This window comes from Myotis davidii, unplaced genomic scaffold (genome assembly GCF_000327345.1).
Source record: "Myotis davidii unplaced genomic scaffold, ASM32734v1 scaffold415, whole genome shotgun sequence".
NCBI classification, from domain to species: domain Eukaryota; kingdom Metazoa; phylum Chordata; class Mammalia; order Chiroptera; family Vespertilionidae; genus Myotis; species Myotis davidii.
In genome coordinates, this window is record NW_006287951.1 from 2,411,828 (window position 1) to 2,433,968 (window position 22,141).

At 50.9% G+C, this 22,141-nt stretch overlaps 1 protein-coding gene across 1 annotated transcript in view; it reads right to left on the reverse strand.

Moving 5' to 3' along the window:
- Positions 1 to 22,141, reverse strand: part of KY (kyphoscoliosis peptidase) — a 57,652-nt gene that overhangs the window by 23,368 nt on the left and 12,143 nt on the right. Inside the window, exons 4-7 of the mRNA XM_015561358.1 lie at positions 17,790 to 17,885; positions 14,707 to 14,769; positions 10,547 to 10,609; positions 412 to 486 (exon numbers count right to left, since the gene is read on the reverse strand). Of these exons, the coding sequence (XP_015416844.1) occupies positions 412 to 486; positions 10,547 to 10,609; positions 14,707 to 14,769; positions 17,790 to 17,885 (297 nt within the window). The remainder of the gene's footprint in view (positions 1 to 411; positions 487 to 10,546; positions 10,610 to 14,706; positions 14,770 to 17,789; positions 17,886 to 22,141) is intronic.

The window sequence follows — 22,141 nt, forward strand, 5'->3', positions numbered from 1 at the left end:
CTGGCTGGTCACTTAGCAGTTATTTCACCTTTCTGGGCCTCACTTTACTGATCTAAAAAGTGGGTATAGTATATTCCAAAGTTAATGAATGTAAAAAAACTTACATAGTACCTTTCAGACAGTCAATAAATGGTACCTAAAAACAATAACACTCTTGTGATGCAATTCATCTTTAGCTAAATGCCTGTTTACCCACACCAAACTGCAGACACTCAAGCATAGTGATTTCTGGGAATGGAGACGAAACAGCACCCTGCATGAGGCTGTCATACCTTTGCCTCTCACCAGGGTGTAGGTCCAGGTTACTCCTCTCCTTACCCCAGAAGATGCCCAGGCTGGGCTCTGTCCATTCAGTTGCCCTCAATCCTCCCTGCCAGACCTCCACACACAAGCAGCCCTGTACGTACGTACGTTTATCCAAGGAAAACTTCTTAAGCAGCTCGGGCATGGCGTCTCGAGGGTGGACCTCCACAGTCAGCTGTGTCCCTGTAAAGGAACAGGAGGTGACAGTCCCATCCCGATGCTACTAGGAAAGGATGCAGTGTTTCACAACAGACGTTTGAACAATAAAACACAATTGGGTTTAGAGCTTTCTTTTGAACAGACAAGTGATTCTTGTTTAAAAAGAACAAAGACAAAACACAAGGCAACAGTTTCCAGATCCAGGTAAGATGGAGTAAGCTCCTCCCACCTGGTGTCTCCCACCAGATGCAGCTATAAACCTTGGAAAGAATGCACGGGGCAACAATTTGAGGACTCAGAAGTAAATGATAGATGGAATACTGGGGAAGAAGGTTAGGATTTAAAGCATCACCAAATTGGCAGTGCGGTTACCATTCCCTCTCCCCCGTGGTATTACTTAGGTTGGACTCCACAGCAGCCCCAAACCCAGAAGTGCACAGGGGGTGCAGGGAAAAAGTGCTCCAAGAGGAGCCTTCTCTTCCGGCCTGTGGAGTGAGAGAGAGAATCTCTCAGAGTAAGAGAGTGGGTGAAATACCGTGTTGTCCCCCCCTTCTGTAATTTCCCCACTCAGCCCCCAGGAAATTCTATTGGTAGCAGTGCAGAGTGATTTTGGTGGCCAGGTAGACACAGAAAGTCTTTGAGAGAGGACACCAGAGAAGCTAAAATTCCCAAGCATGTGGGCAAATTCTTCTTCTTATTTTCCACTCTCTGTTCTCACTGACTGGCACCAAAAGCAGACACAGCTGTGAGAAGTGCCTGGCAGAGTGGAAAAACGAAAGCTCCAGCTTTTTGGCCAGAGGACTGGAAAGCAGGTTGTGAAGAGGAGGGAGTCAGGAAAACAAACCCATAAAGTTATGGATGAACTCAGTTACCTCTGAGTTGTGTGTCCTGGGATCTCATCCTAAAATCCTATCACAGTCTTTGAGAACTAAACTATCAACTGACGAACAAAATAGATACAGAGACATGAAGCATGGAACAAACCGATGAATCTCAGAGGGAAGGGGAGAGGGGAGTGGGAAGAGATTAGCCAAAGAACTTACATGCATAGCCCACGGACAGACAATAGTGCTGTGACGGCCTAGGGAGTCGGGCCACGCATAAGACCAAGGTGGAGGGAGTCATTGGTGGGAAAAAGGGATATCTGTAATACTTTCAACAATAAGGATAAATTATTAAAAAGTAATAAGTAAATAAAATCTAAATTTAGGTTAGCCTAAATGCTCAGACAGGCCACTGGGTGGTGCATGTACAGGGCAGGCAGAACCGTATAACATTGCAAAGGCTAAAATCCAAAATTACTACCCACATAGGAAGACCTAGGAAAATCTCAACTTGAAAAGGAGAAGATAATCCACATATGCTAACCCTACAATGACACAAAATTTGGAATTATCAGCAAAATACTTTAAAACAGCCATGCTCTAAAAGGTGGGGGCAGACAGTCTTGAAATAAATGTAAAAATACAAAGTATAAGAAAAAAATTAAAAGTTATAAAGAAGAAACAAATGAAAATTCAAGAACTGAAAAATATAGTTTAAAAAATTCTCTGGATATGCTCAATAACAGAGATGACAGAAATAAGATTTAATGAACTTGAAGTAGAGTAATAGAAATTATACAACCTGAATAACAGAGAGAAAAAAGTGAACAGAGCCTCGGGGACCTGTGGAACAATACCTAAAGGCCGAACATTCATGCCACTGAGATACAAGAAGGAAAGGAGAAAAGTGCGTTGCAGAAAAAAATATTTGAAGAAATTAATGAGAGAATAATCAATGAAACTAAAAGCTGATTCTTTGAAAAATATCAGTAAAATTGATAAACACTTTAACCAGATTGACCAAAAAAAAAAAAAAAAAAAAAAAAAAAAAAGAGGTAAGACACACAAATCAGAAGCCAAGACACCAATATCAGGAATGAAATGGATGGTATCACTACCGATGATCCTAAAATTTAAATGAAAAGATACAGCAACTAGAATAGCCAAACCAGTTTTGGGGGAAAAAAATCAGAGGACTCCAACTATCTTATTTTAGGATATACTGTAAAGCAACAGTAATCACAACAGTGTGATAGTGGCAAAGAGACAGACACATCAATCAACAGAGTCTAATAAATAATTAAGAAATGGAGCCACACCAATATGGCACATTGATTTTTTACAAACGTGCACAGAACAATCCAACTAGAAAATGGGTAAAAGAGCAGATATTTTGCCAAAATAGAAATGGCAAGTAGGCACACAAAAAGATATTCAACACAATTAGCCATTCGAATGTCAATGAAAACTATAATAAAATATCACTCTTATTTGAAGAGCAATAATAAAAATATAGTGATAATACTCTATGCTGACAAGGTTGTGGAGAAACTGAAGCTCATACATTCCTGGTGGTATGTAAAGTCGTGCAGCTTCTCTGGAAAATAGTTTGGTAATTTCCTATCAAACAAGGCATATACTTAACGTATGACCCAACTACGGCACTCCTGGGCTTTTTATCCCAGAGATATGAAAACTTATGCTCACACGAACTCCTATGTACAAGTGTTTACAGGAGCTATTCATAATCACTCCAAACTGGAAATACTCTTCAGCCCTAGCTGGTTTGGCTCAGTGGATAGAGCGACCTGCGGACCAAAGGGTCCCAGGTTCAATTCCGGTCAAGGGTGTGTACCAGGCCCTGGTTGGGGCACATGCAATGTATTTCTCTCACATCGATATTTCTCTCTGTCTTTCCCTCTCTCTTCCACTCTCTCTAAAAAAAAAAATCAATGGAAAAATATCCTCAGGTGAGGATTAAAAACTACAACAACTCTAATGCCAGGAAACTCTTAGGAGGGATGGGAAGATGTGATTACAAAGAGTCTTACAAGAAAATTTTGGGGGTAACAGAACTGCTCTGTAGTCAGGCTGTGCTGATGGTTACGTAAATCTATGCATATGTTAAAACTCATAATTTAAAATAAAATAAAAATTAAAAAACCCCAACCTGATAGAAAAAGCCCAAGCAGAATTAAAACAAAACAAAAACCTGGGTGACTGAGAAAGTTACAAAATAGAAATTGAAAATCCAAAGTAGGATTATTGGAAACATGCTTTTTGTAATCTGCTTTCTTACTTAAGTCTTTACAAGTCAGTGAATACAGTCAAATGTCATCATTTTACATGGCTGCATAGTACCCTATTCAATAGATGGTTTATAATCTATACAACCAATCCCTTTTCATGGGATAATTAACTTTTCCCAAATGTTTTGCTAATATAAACAGTGATGTGATGAAGATTTTTAAGGCTTTTGTTAGATATTGGCAAGCTTTACCCATGAATGAATTTATCAGTTTACGATCACCCTACAGTGCAAGAGAATGCCCATTTTGCTCATTCTTGCTGTCTGATTGCAACATTGGCCACAGTACTTTGTACTTCCTCCCGTGGAGAGGTGTTTTGGTTTGGCCTAATGACTTGGCTCGGCCCATTAACATGTGGCAGAAGTGATGATGTATAAGCTCTGAGCCTCAGCCTCAAGAGACTTTGCAGCTCCTGCTTTCATTCTTAGGATCCCAGTCACAACTGCCATGTGCATGAGGCCAGGCTAGCCTCCTCTCATCCCAGGCTAGAGGATGAGAGACCACATGGAGCAGAGCACAGCTATCCCAGGTGAGGCCACCCTAGACCAGTAGGTTTCCAGCCAACCCTCCAGCTGACCACAACACATGAGCAAGCCAGCCAGGACCTGTGCTCAGCTGGGTGTGGCTCAGACAAGAACGCCCAGCTAAACTGTAGACTTGTGAGCTGGTAAATGCTTATTGTTTTAAGCCCCTGGGTTTTGGAGTGCTTTGTAATGCAAAAATAAATTAGACTACCCTCACTGACATTTGATTTTTACTATTTTTACAAAATAATAGTAACAATTATTTTGTTAATCCTCATGCAAATATAGTTTTTCCATTAATTTTTAGAGAGAATGGAAGGGAGAGGGAGAGACAGAGAGAGAAACATTGATGTGAGAGAGACACACATCAACTGCTTGCCCCCCACATGTATCCTGTACCATGACCGGGGCTGGGGATCAAGCCTGCAACTGAGCTACATGCCCTTGACTAGAATTGAATCTGGATCCTTCAGTACACAGGCTGACGCTCTATCCACTGAGCCAAACCGGCCAGGGTGAACTTTTTATTAATGAATAAGGACACCGAGTGTTTGTGTATTTAATTTTTAGTATGGTATTTTTCATATATTGATTGCCATTTTAAAATCTTATTTTGTGGATTGCCCCATTTCCAACTGATATATTATTTTTTCCTTACTAATTTTGTCGGAGCTCTTTTTATTAACCCGTTGCCTGCTAAATGTGATGCAATAATTTTTCACAGAATAACAATACTGACTTTTTTGTGCAGCTCAAAAACTTGCTCAGCATGCCAAAGAGAGTAATTCTCAAACAGCTTTAAGAGCTACCACGTGGCTTCCTGAGCGTTACTTTGAAGGGGTTAACATTCATTTTGAGTGTAGTTTCTAGACCACTCACTTCCAAAGACAATCAGCTATGGCTTTACAATGACAACTTTCCGCGTTTCAGAGTTAAAAGCATGCTTCAGATTTGGCCTTAGGAACCGAACCGGTAGCATTGCCGTCAGCAGCAGACTCCCTTCGTGTCCTCCCGTGCTGGGTGAGGCCTGGGCCTGTTCTCCTTTGCCTCCTCACTCGCCCACCCCAAACACTCCCAGGTGTTTCTCCAAAGGGGGTGCCGAACTTCATCTGACTGCCCGATGCCTTGTGAAAACAAAGGTTGAGGAACATGACCACTTCCCCCTTTTGGGGGTCCCAGTGCACAGTGCTCTGAGAAGCCCCGCAGCAGAGAACTCTCCTGACTCAGTACTACCTTGTCAAAACAATTTGGAAATGCTGGGCTAGAACCATCTTCCAAAGCTGAGAGAAACTGCCAAACGGAACAACGTGGTTGATGGTGTAGGGCTCAACAACCAGCCTCTTCCCCAAACTTCTCATGTCCAGGTACTTCCCACCTCTCCCAGTTCAGCCACATCTCTGTCAAAGAATGAGCGAGCTGAGCTGAAAAGAGTGGGTCTGAGGGAGTCACACACAGAACGCACCACCATTTCTCATCTCTCCTTCTTGCACTTCCTCTTCTCTCTCCCCTCTTGGCCAGGGGCCGATGTCCAACATTCTCCCGAGTCCCACTTTCTGGCTCTCCCTGAAAGTGGTGCTGCTGACCAGCACCCTCTGAGCAAACAGCACAGCCCCCTGCCTGCCCCTTCTGTGTGGGAGCGACCCCAGCTCCCGTTTCCGGTCTGTAAGGGCACTTCCGGAGGCTCTCCGCTCCAGGAACTGACCTGGGCCTGGGCTTGTGGCCTCCAGGTGAGCAGCATTCACGGCACAGCCCTATGCTTCCTAAAGGTAGGAATTGGTAAGAGTTTGCAGACTACAGCGTTCCTGTATCAAACAACATTCTTAATTTAAGGGGGAAAAATTAATTTGACCAATCTCCAATGATAAGGAGTGGGATATCATTTAGAACAAAATTTAAGGTGAGCTCTAAACCCTAAGTATAGTCAGATACCGTGACACTAATCGTAACGGTCACAACCAAATCCAAAGGGACTTGAGGTCACCTGGCTGGTGCTTTCATGACATCCCCCCCCCCCCCCTACTTCTACCAGCTGTCACCCAACTAGCATTTCTGAAGCTGCAGCTCTGGCTGTCCTAGTGAAAGTGTCTAAATGATTGTTTTCCGCGAGCCTAAGAAGTGGCTCCCACGGGCTTCTCCAGCTGCCACTGGCTCCGCTTCCCTCTCCCTCCTCCTCTCAGGAGCGGAGGTGCAGCGGCAAGCCCAGCATGTCCCCGGCACGGCACGCTGCTCCGGCCTGCCACTCACCCAGCCAGGAGAGTCCTCCCACACGACAGCTTCCCTCCAGGCCTCGGCAGGTTGGAATCAGGGTTTGTCTAAAGGCCTAATTTGCTCAGAATTACTAATGCAGAGATGGCAAACAGATTTCGTGTTGTTCATTAACTCTGATTGGAAGTGGCTGCCTGAAGCATTGATCAGTTAGCAGAGGCTGCGTGTACACGCGGGTATGTGTGGGGAATGAGGGACACATCTCAGACAGCTGCCTTTATTGACTGAAGGTCTTCATTAACTCTTTCCGTAACTGGCTGCCACATTTACAACCTGAATTCGTTGCCTTGGGATATTTTCCTGCAGTAGCGGAGCATCAGCAAACCTCAGCTAAAGCGTCTGAAAAATACCCCTCAAACAGACTCCAGCGAGGTAGGTGGTCAAGAGACCTGCTGTGGTTTCCGGCCCGGAGTGCAGCAGTCAGCGTTAGCGCAGGGTATGGTGAGCTGTGGTACCGAGAGCAGCCTGCTGGATGGTGATGGGGAGAGCCTGCTCTGTGGAATGCTCACCGGGTACTGCTGGACACGCTATGAAAGCCCCACTCAGCAGCTCTAGTTATGAGATGACAACCGAGCATGCCAGAGCTCAGGGTGAGGTCACTGGGGCCCCGGCCGGCGTGTGTGACGAAGGGCGTCTCTGTGGCCCTGACTGACCCGGCTTCCACTGGGCTCTTGAAAACACAGGGCCATTGACGGTTCCTTCTGCAGAGCGGAGCGCCTTAAGGCAGTCCCAGATCTGGGAACAGGGCGGTGTGACGCCAGTACGTGCATGATCAAAGAAGGCAGGGGGTCTGCAAGGGGATAGGGCAGAGGACCTGGAGGACGAACGCCTCAACAGAAAACTGACTCCAAGAGTCACTGTCGAGGCCTGACGTTAGGGGGGGAATTAAGCACGCTCTTCTCATTCAACCTCACACCTGTTACAGACTAATCTTCTGAAGCCCCTTCCATGATCTTTTGTCACCCATTGTGTCAAATCTTCCACTGAATGACAAGGTGAGGAGGAGGGGGAAAGCTGGACCACTCTGAGGAACAGTTCGGACTGAAATTTTGAACTTCTTGTTTGGCGGGAAAGCGGAGGGGGTGCTGCACCCAATCATCCCCACTAGATTGGTCCCTGCCCTGTATGGAAGGGGGTGTGTGGTGGAGCAGTTATGCCCACTGGCTTTGGAAGCTCCCAGACATGGGTTTAATTTCCAGGCCTGGCATGTGCCAGCTGTGTAACTTCAGGCAAGTTACTAAAATCTCTCTGGTCTCAGTTTTTCCATCTGTAAAATGGGAGTGATAACCTACACAGAAGGTGGTTGTGGGGTTAAATGAGGTGACCCCCCAAAAGGGGCTTAGGTCACTGACTGGCCCACACCAAGTGTCCCCCTGGGGCCCTGCTGTTACTGTCATAGAAAGAGCTGTCGAGGAAACTGCACGGGGGCTGATGTGGTTCCCAGAACAGAGCTTACAAGGCTCAAGGCTCATTGGATGAGTAGGAGAGTGGCACATGGAATACTGATGTCCTTGGTCACTACAATCCAAAATAGCAGGCATGTGGTTGCTTGGCGTTGGCACCAACCTCAACCAGGCCCAGTCTGACTTCTTCACGTTCTTCCCCTAAAAGTAGCCTCCTACGGCTCCTCCATCTCCATCCTCAGCTCCCAAACCTTGACTCCTCTCTTTCTCTTACACCCCAATCCACCCCAGGGGAAGCCTCTCTTGCCTGGATCATCGTGCTGCCATCTACAGGTCTTCTGGCACCCACCCTCGCCCACTTCTGTTTATTCTCTTCTCTTTGGCGGCTCTCCTTTTCAACAGCGATTGGCTTCCAACGGCACTCAGATTAGAAGCCAGCATACTGCGGGTAGCCTCGCAGGTCCTGCAGCGTCTGCCCTGTGTCCACCCGACCCACGCCCCTCAGACAAGGTGACCTGCTCTCCGCTTCCTGAGCACACCAGGCCCTCACACCCGGGCTCCTCTGCTGGAAGCTCTTCCCCAGATACCTGCATGGCTTGCTCCCTCACCTCCTCCCTTAGTTGAATGTCACCTTCTCAGGGAGGTCTTTTTTCAACTATTCTATTTTAAATTGTCCCCTGTGGTAGGCTTCATAATAGCCCTTAAGGATATCCATGTCCCAATTCCAGGAACCTGTGAATGTCACCTTATACACCAAAGGGGACTGTGCAGATGTGATTAAGCGAAGGATCTCGGGTTAGGAAGATTGTCCAGGAGTATGCGGGTGGGCCCAGTGTAATCACAGGATTCTCAAAAACAGAGGCCGAGGGGGTTTAAGTACTGATACAGAGAAAAGGCACTGTGACAATGGCAGCAGCGGTTAGAGCGATGCAGCTACAAGTCCAGGGGTGTCATCAGCCTCCAGAAGCTGAAGAGGGGAGGAACAGGTTCTCCCCATGACCTGCCTGACGACACTTGGACTTTAGCTCTTGAGATGGATTTGAAACTTGGGGTCTCTGGAACGAGTTAAGAGAGTGAATGTGTATTAAGGCACTGACTTTGTGATATGTTACAGCAGCCATAGGAGGCTAATACACACCCATGTGCACATACACCCACCCCCTATTCTCCTTCCTGCTTTAAATTCCCCTCCAGCTTATCTGAGTCCCTTCGTTAGGTCATCTGTCTCTCTCACTAGGGTGTCAGCTTCATGGGGACAGGAGCCTCTGTCTGTTTCCTTCTCTGATGGATCCCCAGTGCCTGCATCAGGAACTGCTTTTTGTGGAATGAATGGATCAGTATCAGTGTGAACTCTGGCTACACCCCTAAAGATGGGGAGCCCTCCTTTCTCTGTGACCCAGGCTCTCACAGGACCCTGCCCGGCCCATCCATAACAGTCTACACAGGGCTCCAATCCTCATAGGAGGACAAGGCCGCCCTTCTTCCTGTCCCCCTGGAAGCCTTGAATGCTGGGAGGTGGCATGCAAGTGGCACACACGAGCCAGGGTGCCAGGTGCAGCTCTGGTGACCAGCCCACCCCTGTCTGCCTGTGGCACAGGGAGGCAGTGCAGTGCAGAGATCCGACCTTAGAGCCAGGCTCTGGGATGGCGGCATCCCCAGCCTCAACTTCCTCCTGTGCAAACAGGGATAACACCAGGACCCCATCAAGGGGTTTGGCCAGAACTAAGCAAGACAAATGGTCGCTAATCCATTCTCATTTTAGTGAGGTATTGCTTATTCTTGTTCTGTGGCCTGCTGTGTGCTGCCAGTCCAGAGAAGCAGTAAGGCCCAGGCTTGTCCTTGCGGTGCTCAGGGCAGGTGGCAGTTCATGGTGGGCACACCAAGAGGCCCTGGGTCCTGTCCTGGAGCCGCATTCTCAGGAATTCTGGCCTAGAGGGGTACTGAAACCCGCATGGCCAGGTCCTTCCTGCACAAGTTTCAGGGGACAGTCCCCCGAGGCCCTAATCCTCCAGGGAGCCACCACTGCCCCCTTGATGTTGTTAGATAATCTCCTTACTGTTTAGGACAACGGTGCTGAGAGCACTGGTGATGAACTCTTAGGGCTGGGCCTATGGGAACTCTCAGAACCAGGCCTTGAGTCTTTAATGCAGAGCAGAAAGTTGAGGCAGGGGTGGGGGCTCTAACCCGGCCTCACCTCCAGCCTCAGCGGTGGAGCCCTCCTGCTCCACATGAGCCAGCAGGGGAGACGGGTGTTGGGGGAAAAGCAGAGCTTTGAAGGTTAACAGCTCAGGACTTGGTGGTGGTTGGCGGGAGGTCAATTGCCCAGCTCTGAGTCTTGCTGGCCATTTGATCTTGGACAGATGTCAACCTTTCCAAGCCTCAGTTTACTCACCTGTAAAATGAGGATAGTAGGAGCACCAATCAAAACGGATTGTTGTGAAGCTTAATTTATATGAGAACAATCATGTAAATGGCTTGGCAGGGTGCCTGGCACAAGGTTAGCACTCAGTAAATGACAGCTACGGCGATGGCAAGGAGGGTGATGATGATGATACCAGTGGGTTCTGTGGCCCAAGGTCTATTTCTCGATCCCATGATACCATGCAGCCTCTCACTGCTTCCCATGGGATGTAAGAAGAGGGAAAGGGGGCTCCAACATCCATGGGACAGAGAGGACCTGCTCCCCACTCTGAGCTCCACACCCGCCGTCTCTGGCACACAGGAGCTGGAGGGGGGTCATGACGTGGCGAATTCCTTACCTTGGTTGTCGTAGGAAGTGATGACCTGGGTCTGCTGAGGATGCTGCTTCTCTGCCAGGTTTCCTATTTAAGGAAGACAGAGGAACCTGCCGTGACCACTGGGCCCACAGTGGAATTTTCCCCGGGCAGAGCGGGGAGCTGCGTGTCTGCAAGAAAGGCAGGCTGGTGGGGGCCCAGGTCATCCCAGGCCTGGCCTGAACACAGGCACACCCACCTGCACAGCCCCACTGCGTGCATACGCGGGAATCAGCAGTCACACACCTGAACGCAGAGGCACATGATTGGAAGCCCTGCGCACACACCTTCACACCTCCCAGCAGGTGCCAACACAGATTCTTTATTTTTTTTTTTGTACTTTTACTACTAGCTTCATTTGACTATTGGAGTCATGGTTTTTAGTGTTCCTCATCGTTTTCAAAATATATATATCCAAATTTTTATACTATTATGGGAATGTAGTTCTTTGGCCTTTTTTGAGGATACTAATGCGATTCTTTTCCTTTAAAAAAACTTTTTTTGAATTTATTGGGGTGACATTGGTTAATAGAATTCTATAGGTTTCGGTGCACAATTCTAGAACATGTCATCCATATGTTGTATTGTGTGCTCACCACCCAATACAGAGTCTTCAAAAGAAACTGGGGATGCCTCCATGGGTTAAGTAACCATGACTTCAGACTTTGGTGTCGCTGGGCACAGTCTTCAAAGCGCATGGGGATGCCTGACATTCCCACGGTTTAGTAGAGCAGGCTGAGAGGTTCCTGTCCTGATTTTACAGCTGAGGGACCTGCAGCTCGGACTGGTTAACTTTTGCCAGTCTCTGCAGCTAGGGAGCATCAGACCTAGGGCCTGACTCCAAGCCTCTGGGCTCCTAGCTCCACCTCCTGCCTCCCTCTGAGAAGAATGGGGTAGCCTCCCTCTTACTCCAGCCCAGGAGCTGGGGTGATTTGTAGTTTGGTTCAGCTGCACAAACATTCGCAAGGCGCCCACTATGTGAAAGCGCTCTACATGTGCTAGTAATATTTATGTCCCCGGAACACGGAGCTATCCTCAGGGTCTACTTGGGTCAGGCAGGAGATGCCCCGTTCCTGCCATAGGCCATGAGGAGGAACCCACAGGCTTCTTGGGGAAGCACCACCTCTTCTACATCTCTCCCTTTACAGATGCTGAGGTGGCCTGGTCTTACTGAGGTAGCCCTTGAATTTCTGCTTCAGGGAGGTGGGGGAAGGATCTGGGAAGGCCAGGGTTGTGGCAGCTGGGGAGGTGACGATGATGATACCTGATGAGACCCACTCCAGGGCAAGACGCTGCCAGGGGGATCGAAAGACCCGCCCAGCTCAGGGCCCCACCACCCACCATGACTGGCTTCTGCTTGGACCCAGGCGTGGGAGCTCTGAGCAGCAGATCTGGTTGGGTGCACGAGGAACGCATCTGAATGGAACTTGGCCAGACATCTTCTCCCCTGGCCTCCACTGGTCTGCAGAAAGGCTGTCAGGCCTGCCACTGGAAGTGACCACTAGGACCAGTTTCTGGATCTGGAAAAAAGCCTGACTCTGGGGCACTGGCCTGACCAAGTTCCATTCAGATGCGTTCCTCGTGCACCCAACCAGATCTGCTGCTCAGAGCTCCCACGCCTGGGTCCAAGCAGAAGCCAGTCATGGTGGGTGGTGGGGCCCTGAGCTGGGCGGGGCTTTCTATCCACCTGGCAGCGTCTTGCCCTGGAGAACCCTGCTGGCTCCAGCCTTCTGTAAGCAGGTCAGCCAGGACCCTGAGCCCCCCAGGCCATGATAGGTTGATCAGCTGAGGGCCAGCTCCAGGCCAGACTCAGGCTAGGGGACAGGGAGGCCACCTCCTACGGGCACAGCTGGCTGTATTTCGGCTGGCTGAGGGAGGAAACAGGATCTGGGAAGGGAATCCTCAAGGAGGCGATTAGCTGGCATAGCTGTTGTGGGGTATTTATAGTCAGGGCTGCACAATTGGTTTCCCAGTAGCTGTGTGGGGCGTCAGTCCTTGTGCTGCTAGGCAGACTTCGGCCAGGACCAAGGAAAGCAGCCAATCACAGCAGGGGAAGCCCGTTGCTGGGCAAGCTGGGGGTGGAGGGTGGGGGTGGCTTGGCCCTACACACCAGCTGCTTGGAAAAGTTTGGAGCCCTCTAAGCTCCCCTCACCCTGCCAACACCCCAGCCCAAGGAGTGCACAGAGCAGCAAAAGGGGGCACATGTGCCCTTCTGGATCAGTCCCAGGTTCAGCCACATTCGTGCACACTCCACCAACACAAGCCATCAGCTGTTTCCTTCTCAGCTGAGCACGCCATCCAGTCCCAGGGCTGGGCGGGAGGGCCTGCTGGTACCAGGGTTGGGTGCCTTGCACACCAGCAAGGCAGATAGGTACCCAGAATCTCACCATCAGAAAACAGAAAAAAGTCATACCTTTAACTTCCGCATGCATGCAAGTGTGTCATTTAAAAAATAAATAAACTTTTACTTTAAATTACATATATTGGAGGAGTGGTCTGGGTTCGAGGCCTCTTCGGCCCTGCATGTGCCTGAAACTCTTAGTTTTTGCAAGAACTACTTTAATCATCCTCTTTTTTGTATGACACATTCTACTAAGACCTTTTAGAAGAGTCTTGTAAAAGTTACCGTGTCCCTTTGTGTTTTGTTGTATTTCCCACTAAACTTCCCCCGATTCAGGAACCCAAAGATGGTAAAAAGAGGATGAATTCAATATAATTCAATACTCTCCTGATGTAATAACATGCCCGAGAAGACATAGGATGAATTCCAGACAACCCAGGCAAGGTGAGAGGGCTGCAACAAACCACTGCGGCCCGATTGCCCACTTGCCCGTGGGCACAGTGGCCCGGCACACAGGCCTGCATGGGCTACGTGTTTCTGTGGCCAACAGGTCTCTGGAGGTCTGAGTTTTATCTTAATTCTCGCAAGCCTGCAGCATAGTTTTGCTAACTTCGGTGTCTGCTTCAGTAGAGCTGTGGCAGCAGGTGCATCTCCCATCGGATGGCGCCACAGCAAGGTTAAGGAAGCCACCCCACCCATGCATGCCCATCAGCTGGGACTCAGCGGGTGGTCTCTAGAAGTGCATGTCATGAGAATGATTTATCCCCATGCAAAGGGCAGAGGACAACGGCACGCTCTTCACCTCCAGGACATTGAGACTCATACATGACGTTATGATTACAATCATTTTAATGTAGCCCCGTGAGGGCAGGGGTTCTTGACTATATTGTCTACTGTTTCATCCCCAACAATTAGAACCCCATCTGGCACAGAGTAAGCACTGTACACCTTTACTGAGGAAATGAATGAGTGAATTTACTTTTAGAACCTCATCCTTTCCTTTTGTTACTGTCAGAAGGATGGCAAAGCAGAGCTGTTTGGTCTTGTGCAATTGGGGTTCTGTTTCCACATTGGTGGAGGGTCATAGAGGGTGGTTCCTTCTCACTGGCATTTGATCAGTCAGTCATCTGTTCTGGGGTCTGACTGAGCCCCCTATTGGAGTTCCGAGTGGTGGTCTGACTCTTATTAGAATTCTCACACACCCCAGTGAAGTTACACTGATGTTTGTTCCTGGAGGCTGGGCTAATGAATCTATGACGGGCACAGAATAGGGCTTAGTAGAACTGGTCCATGCATAGAATCCCCAGATCCGGGGCTTGCAGGGTTACAGGCACCTGGCACCAGAGAGAAGAGGCTTTGGAAGCTGGCTTCTCTCAGATTTTATGGTCGTCTGGGTCCCGGGCCAGCAGGTAGCCACTGGCATCTCCCAGGCCTCCAGGCAGGACGCTGTCCCCTCTATTCAGAAAAAAGTTCCAAAGATGGATGCTCTGCAGGACATGAGCAGCCCCACCTCTGTGGGAACACACCCACCTCACATCCCAAACGACACCCGTGAACACGTGAGTACAAAAACGTATGGCATTGCCCCCATCCAGCCTCCAGGAAATCAGGGGACCCGATGCCAGGGAAAACTTTCCAGGGTCACAGTGGCCCCAGATGCCTGGCTGAGTTACAAGCAGCCACTTCTGAGCGGTTATGTGACTAGAGCCAGTCTTCAAGCAAATGAGACCCAATGTGTCCAGTCATTTCAAAACATGTTGAATTCCAGAAACTAAAAAGAAAAAAAATAAAAGGGAGAATTTACCACACAGGCCGTTTCCTTCTATTTTCTGCCATTTCTGTATCCCGTTTCCGCCGCCTTGGAGTCCTGTGAAATAACAAGGACTGGCATGAGGCTCTCTGGTGCCGAGACCCAGACCAGCAAATGATGTGCTAGTTGTGTACGCATCTGGATTAACGTGGGGCTGGTGGAATGTGGCTCTCCCGGGATCTGAGGGAGGCTGCCCAGGATTGAGATACACGTAGGAGCATGAATGCAACCATTCATATTTTAAACATTTAAAAAAATATTAAAACAGTAGTTTCCAATGGGGGAAGGGTTGGTTATCAGAATCATCTCAACAGAGAGGCCCATTTTTCACTCCCACATCTCCACTGCATAAATATGGGAGGATTATTGTCAAATACATTTGCCATTCACTTTGCCTATCTATTTCTGTATGTGGTAAGTCTCCCACTTTTAGAGTCTTGATGTGGGATGGGAGTGGGCAAAGACTGCCTATCCCTATGGAAACTGAAAGTGATAGTAGCCTGCTCTCCCAGCCTCCCTTGCAGCTAGAGCATGGACATGTGTGGCCTAGGGTTGGCCAGTCAGTGGCACCTGTGTCCAATTCCATCTTGGGACCTGGTGAGGCAACAGGAAAGAGAATGGAAGTTTCCTCTACCTCTGGTGACAGTTGGAAGTGGTGGCTGCAAGGTCAAGTTCCTGGCACAGAACTGGCACATGTTCTGGCAGTGGAAACAGCTGCAATAAAATCAAGTTCCTGGTGCGAAAAGAGCACCTAGGGACCCTTGGTGGCAGCGGAGGTCTCCTCACCAGAGCAGCTCATGAGGCTGTTCCTGGAAGTTCAGCCTCAAACCTGGTCCTCCAGCCCCTTCCACCGCTCTAAGGCTCCCCAGTCCCTCCTCCTGCAGAGCCCTGCACAGTCAGTGTCTGGGACCTACCACCTGGAAACCTCACCAGCATACCTTTGGAAAGGAAGGCATACGTCACATCAGCTTTGGGGATAAAATCTAAAACTTTGAAGCTCCTTCAGTCTTGGTGCAAACAGCTTAAAGCATGGAAGACTTAGAGTGGAAGTCATGGCTGGGAAAATGCTAGGGCCCTAGAGGAAAGAGGAGAGAGCACCTGTTGGCCTTACAGCCCAAATTCCTGGTGCCACACTCCTTGCCTCCTGTCCCCCTGACTATTTTTTGCCACAAGGACACAGCTGAAAGGCCCTTAGTCACATCTTCAGTCAGTCCTCTGCATGGTGACAGTATCTGAGCTCAGGCCATCCTTTGCAGAGCAGAGGACCTGAGCTGGAAGGAGACTCCTGGAATTGGGCATGGGTGAGTTCTGGGTCTGTGCACCAACAGGAGGCCTTGGAACAGGCTAGTCTTGCTCAGCATTTCTCCTCCTTAGGCTTCATGGGCTTGCAAGCTGGCTTAGCCAGGGGTCTCCTGGACAACACCACTGCCCAGCAGGCCTCGCAGGCTCTGCACGCCCCCTCTTCTCTGCTCCGGGGCAGAGCTGTCTGACTGAATATGAGACACAGGTCTCTCCACTGACATAGGGTCTGGGAGAAACATCTGTTAGGAAAATATTTGGAGAAAAATATCAGCAGAAAGGGCTCACAGGCAGGGTCTTTTTTCCCTGAGTCACAGCTGTGAGTGTCGAGCGCACCGGTCTGGAGTCCTGCAGGGTTGGTGGTAGGCGTTCGACACCTTCCGGAGCAGTCCTGATCCTTGCACTTCTGGGGCTTCACCCTTTCTTTCTAGTGACAGAGCCTTTAGGAGGCGTGATCAGAGTGGGAGAGGAGCTAGGGACTCATGGGCTGGCCTAGAGCTGGGCCTCATGGGGGCCCTCTGGCTGTGCCACACCCTGCGGGAGGCCTTCTGGTATCAGAAAGCTGGCAGCCTCTGCCCGTTTCCTCATTGCAGATATCCTGGGTGGGCATTTTCCCTTCTTCTAGGAGCAGCTCTGAGAAATAAAGAAACAACCAACCCAAACAACTGTTGGCCCCAAATTGCTCCCAAGACTGGAGTACCTGTTAACATTCTCAGCTCTGCAGAATCTATGCCCCCCGCCCCCCTGCTTGCCTCCCTAAGGGGTCACCAGGAGTTATGGGACAGCTCCAGCCTGTGTGGCTGGTGGGGGCGAAGCCATCCATGGTGTCATTGCTTCAACGCAGACGGTGGAAGGTGGACGTTCAATGTGCAAGGGGGCTCTGAGGACAGAAGAGCTGGGCAGACTCCAAGGAGCTCAGGAGCTGGAGGGGAGGCGGGAGGCAGAAGCCATTTTGCCGCGACCGTCAGGCATCCCTCTCAAAGCACTGGTGCACAGGCAGCCCAGTGCATGCGCACACCTCTCCGCCAGGGTTCCTGGGGCCTTCCTCCTACCTAGACCCAGGCCCCAGAGGTTCCTAGACATCGGAGGGGCTTTGTTAACAATTATTATGTGTCTGTGCCCCCTTCACGCTGTGAGAATACAGAGGCTCAGGACCTGCCTCCCACAATCGCTTTATAAACAATCACTTTATTTTACCCATCTACACTTGGCCAGAAAGTCCGAGGAAAAGGTGGGGACAGCAGATTTCCAGCCTAACCCTATGCAAGCCTGTGTACACCTCTTATGCCTTCTGTGGGAGAGGGGGAGAGGGCTTAAGAAAGGGAAACCGAGGCTGCGAGTTGTGCAAGAGCACCAAGGGAGCTTCCCATCTTCACATTTGACTCAGCACCCAGATTTCCCTGGGATCCTTGCTCCCTGCATGTGCAATGGGGAACAGGCTCTGGCCACCCAGGAGTCAGGTCTGAGGCTCTGGGCCCCTTCTTCCCGGGCATGTTCCAACCCCGACCCGCACCTTTCAGAGAGTGGTTGGAGGAAACTGGCTGCCTGGGTTGACGGAAGCACCGCAGGCCTGCACAGGAGTCAACTCAGGGCAATCACGGGGCTGCGCGTTGCCAAGGGACGCCAGAGCCACAGCTTGGAGGCACAGGCAGCCATGGGGAGAGGGTCGTGTCGCTGTGCTCGTTTGGGGGCGTGAGGGGCGTCCCCACGGCGGGCGGACCCTGGGGTGAAGAGGCCGAGGTGCTAGGACCTCTGGGGGTCGGCCGGGCGCGCGTTACCTCCTCTGCGCTGCGGCAGCGCGCCCGGGTCCGCCTGCCTCTCCGAGTGCGTGCCCTGTAAGGCTGCCTGCGCTGCAAATGGCCCCGTGCGCGCTGCTGCCCGGCGCGGGAGATGGCGAGGGCGCGGGAGAGGGCGCTCCCCCGCCACCTAGCCGCTGCGCGCTGTGTTTCGCTGACTCTGCCAAACACGCCATTAGGCCCGCCCGGGAGGGCGCTCCCCTAATGTAGCGGCTCTAAGTCACCTTTGAAAGGAAATCCCCAGTTGAGCCCAGACCTGCACGGAGGCTACTGGCCCCAGAGCCTCCCGCTCTGCACCCCTGCCTGCCGCTGTAAGCACTTGTCCCTGACGCCAGGACTGCCTTCTGGGTGGCTGGTACACCTCTTTCCTGCTATCTCGGGATGGGGGGTTCCCCAAGAGGGCCTGAAGCAGACCTTCTCCAAAGCCATGGCAAATACAGAATCGCACAGTGCTGTCAACAGTGAGTCAGTTCCGAGGAAGGAAAAACAGGGCTCCAGATTGCATGGCAAGGTGTGGAGAAATTGGCCAACTCTTGGCCTTGGCCCCGCTCCTTCCTGGGGTGGGTTTTGGAGATTGACAGCTCCCTCTTTAAGAAGGAAATGGATGGGGTCTTGGGATCATAAGCTCCCCCTTCCCCCGCCCCGATTATGGCCCTACCAGAACTTGGGCATCCACCCAACAGCTCTCTCTGGCCTGAAGTGAAAACCTTAACATCTCAGTTCCTTCTAGAAGCCTGGATCCTGCCTGTGGGGAAGTGGGGAGGGGGGAGGAGGAGGCTGGGCCCAGGGAGCAGCCTGCCTGCTGTGGTCAGGGAGCTGGACCTGAGAGCCCTCCTATTTTTAGCTGGGCCTGGCCTGCCCAGGCAACAGCAGCAGGGCCTTTGGCTCCAGGTCCTAGGAGTGTTTACAGCAGCATCTTTCTGGTGCCTTGGCATGGGGGGCCCACCTCGCCAGAGCCAGTCCCCTAACTCGAGTGTCCGCCATGAATAAATGCTGAGTGTATGGAGGCCTCTCCTTTCTCCTTGGAGCATGGTCCCCTTGGAGGCAGACTGCATGTGCAGGCCTGGGTTCCAGTCCCAGCTCTGCTACTCATTGCCTGTGCAACCTTTGACCAGTTCTCTCCCCTTGATTTTCTCACCCATACCACAGGCATAATACACATTTTCACGGGGCCCCTGTGAGAATGACGTGCACCTGAGGTGCCTGGCTCATAATAAATGGCCTCCAAATGGTAGCTGTCATTCTTGCCTTATTTGAAGGGTGAGGAAAGGGACAGGTGAAGAGACAAGTCAGTGATGGAGCGGGGGTCACCCAGTTGTACCCTCAGACTCGGGAGATCTCTCCCCTCTGACTGTGGCTCACACTTTGGCTGCCTGCAAAGGCAGCTGCCTCATTACATCACCACCGCCCCCTCTCCCACTGGGCATCTGATGGAGAGAGAGGTCACTGGCTTCTGACACTGTTGAACTGGAGTCCTAGAGAGCTGAGCTGAGGGCCAGTGGAGGTGGGTGACTCCTGAGGCAGGTCTCCTCACGCAGTGAGTTCTGTCTTCTCTGCACCCAGCTGAGAGGCTGGCTGAGCCTTGCTGCTTTTCAGATGGCTGGGGAAGTAAGATCTGTGGATTACGCAAAGTCCCTGGGGGCTTGGAGATTGCTCAGGCAGCTCCCTCATGTCAGTGTACCCCCATCTCACCTGGGACAGTGTGGCCCACCTCCTTCGACGGTGCAGATCCCAACAAAGCTCCTAGGCAGCACCTTTCCTAGGAGGGGGCTGAGTGGGGAGAGCAGGGACCCTGAAGCCCCTTTACCTGAAATTTGTGTTCCCACACATACTCCCCTGCTTCAGAGGGTCTCACTTAGGATCTAGCTCCCCATGATGGCCTTCACAGAGCTGCTCTGGAGGGGAGGCTGAGCAGGGCTTCGCCCCTGTGGCACATGGACATTTGGGTACCAGGTAATTCGTTGTTGTAGGGGGATGTCCCGTGCATTCCTGAGATCTAATGACTAGAACCCAGAAAAAAACACTTCTCTTTTGTGACAACCCAGAATGTCTCCAGTCGTTGACAATATTTTTTGGGGACAAAATGCAGTGAGAACACTGCTTTGGAATGAAGCCATGAAATAGGGGTGGTGTTGCCTTAACTGCTCTGGGAGATGCTGCCGCCCCTGGATCCTGACGCTGCACAGAACCCGGAGCCACTGCTCAGGGCTCCCACTCATGGCCCCCAGTCCAGCAGCAGGCTTCCTGGGTCTGCAGAGCGGCTCCCTGCCAGGAGCATGGGCAGAGAGATGAGATGATGTCCTCACTGCCCACCTCCTCCTTTTGACAAAGTGGTCAAAATGGCTGGACTGTTGCCTTAATCCTCCGTCACAGGTGATGACCAGGCGTGCCCAGCTGTCACTCATACTGCCCCCACCCCTGTGCTAAAAGGTGGGATTCGTCAGCTGTCTGACTGGTTCTGAGCCAGAGGTGACTCTGCATCTTGGAGAGGGCAATGGGCCACAGGGGGAGGCTTGCTCCTAGTAGATGAGGCCTTCGCCAGAGAAGGGTGTGTTCTGACACACATTATTGTCTTTCCTCAGAAATAGGAGTTCCTCAGGGCCCTTCAGCCATAACGCTTTTTCCTCTCCAGAAATTCCCAAGAGGCACACGGAGAGTGGGGAAGGGCCTACAGTTACCTATCCAAGGTCCTCTCATAGGTAGCAGGTGACACCCTACCTTTATGATTCCAAAGCTCCCTCCCCCATGACCATCACATGCCTGTGAGCGGAGGCTGCTTAGTGCCCTGGTCCAGGGTAGAGCAGCCACCAGCCTGCAGGGGAGAGGGTCTCCACAGTCCTGGTGAACACAGCTTGGGCCAGGGTCTAAGATCTCTGCCGAGACGCTGGGAAAAATCCTTTGGGCTCAAGCCTTTGGGGACAGCTTTCCCAGGCTCTGTGGCCAGAGTGGCAGAGAACTGCTGGCAGTGGCAGGAGTCACAAGTTGGTCAGGCGCAACCAACTGCCTTCGGAGCAGTGAGGCAGCCCTGCCAGGGATGCAGGGGGAGGCAGAGGCCTGCCATTTTCAGAGCCATGACAGGGAATTTTGTGCTGCAATAAGCTCCATAGCATGAGGGGGACTTTCCAATTTTGCTTGGTTTGCTGCCAAGCCCAGGAAGCAGCTTGTTCTTGAGCCCTTACTATGTGCAATGACATTATGGTGAAGTGGCAGAGTGAGCACAGAGAAGGGACACCTGTCCTCCCCGGCAGGAGGGTCCAGGAAGGCAGGCTGCTAGGTGGAGCTGACTGACCTGGAAACAGTGGCCTTGAGGATGAATAGGTAGGAGGGAGCCAGGGAAGAAGGGCGAGGGCTTTCTAGGCAGAGGAGTAGCTTGAGGGTGGGGAGGGGGGTGTTGGAGGTGAGAGAGAAGATGACATGTTTCATGAAGCGAAAGCAGGGCGGTCTGCTTGATGCTGAAGTACAAGGAGAAGGGGTTAGAGGGGAGCCAGAGAGCTGTCAGGGCCAGTCTGAGGCGAGAACTGCTGTGGGTGGGGCTCCTGCTGCCAACCTGAGCAGTGATGGGGACCTTTGTCAGCTGGGACAGGAGAGCAGAGAGTTCACGAGGGCGAGGGGCAGGTCTGAGGCGAACCATGCCACCAGAGACTGTCCTTCTGGCGAGGGTGCTAGGCAAGGGGCAGATGGGATGAAAAGATAGTCAAACACCGCACGAGCTGTGTGAGAAAAAGAGCCTCTGGGAGTGTGGCACCGGTGCCTAGATCACGTGGTGAACTGGGCTCAGAGTGAGAGCACAGGCAGGTGCCAGGTGCTGGTCAGAGCAGGTGGTGAGATGGAGGGCAGGCCCAGCTCAATCCTCAGGCTCAGGTGAGTGGGTCATGCAGCTCCACAGGGGGCCAGTGACACAGGGACTCCATCACACTCATGCAAAAACTATGCAAAGAAGAAAATGAAATTACCCCGATCCCACTATCTAGAGATAATCACTTTTAAACATTTTATTATTTAGCATTTCCTTCTATTACAACATCTATAATTACTACAACATATATAATAAATGTGTGTTTGTATATGTGTACCTATATGTGTGTGTGTGTATATGTGTATGTGTGTGTGTGTGTGTGTGTGTGTATGGCCAGATTATTATGACCACCTGATGTTTGTAGGCAAATTAGCTGTAATTTCACGCTGAAGTTGCTAGAGGGCCAGACCATTATAAATAGGGAAGCAGGTTGTTTACCACGACAGCGGAAGTGATTTTTTCCTGAAGATATGGGTAAACAATGCGATTTAACAGCCTTTGAACGTGGGATATATTTGAACGTGAGTGGCCAGATTAT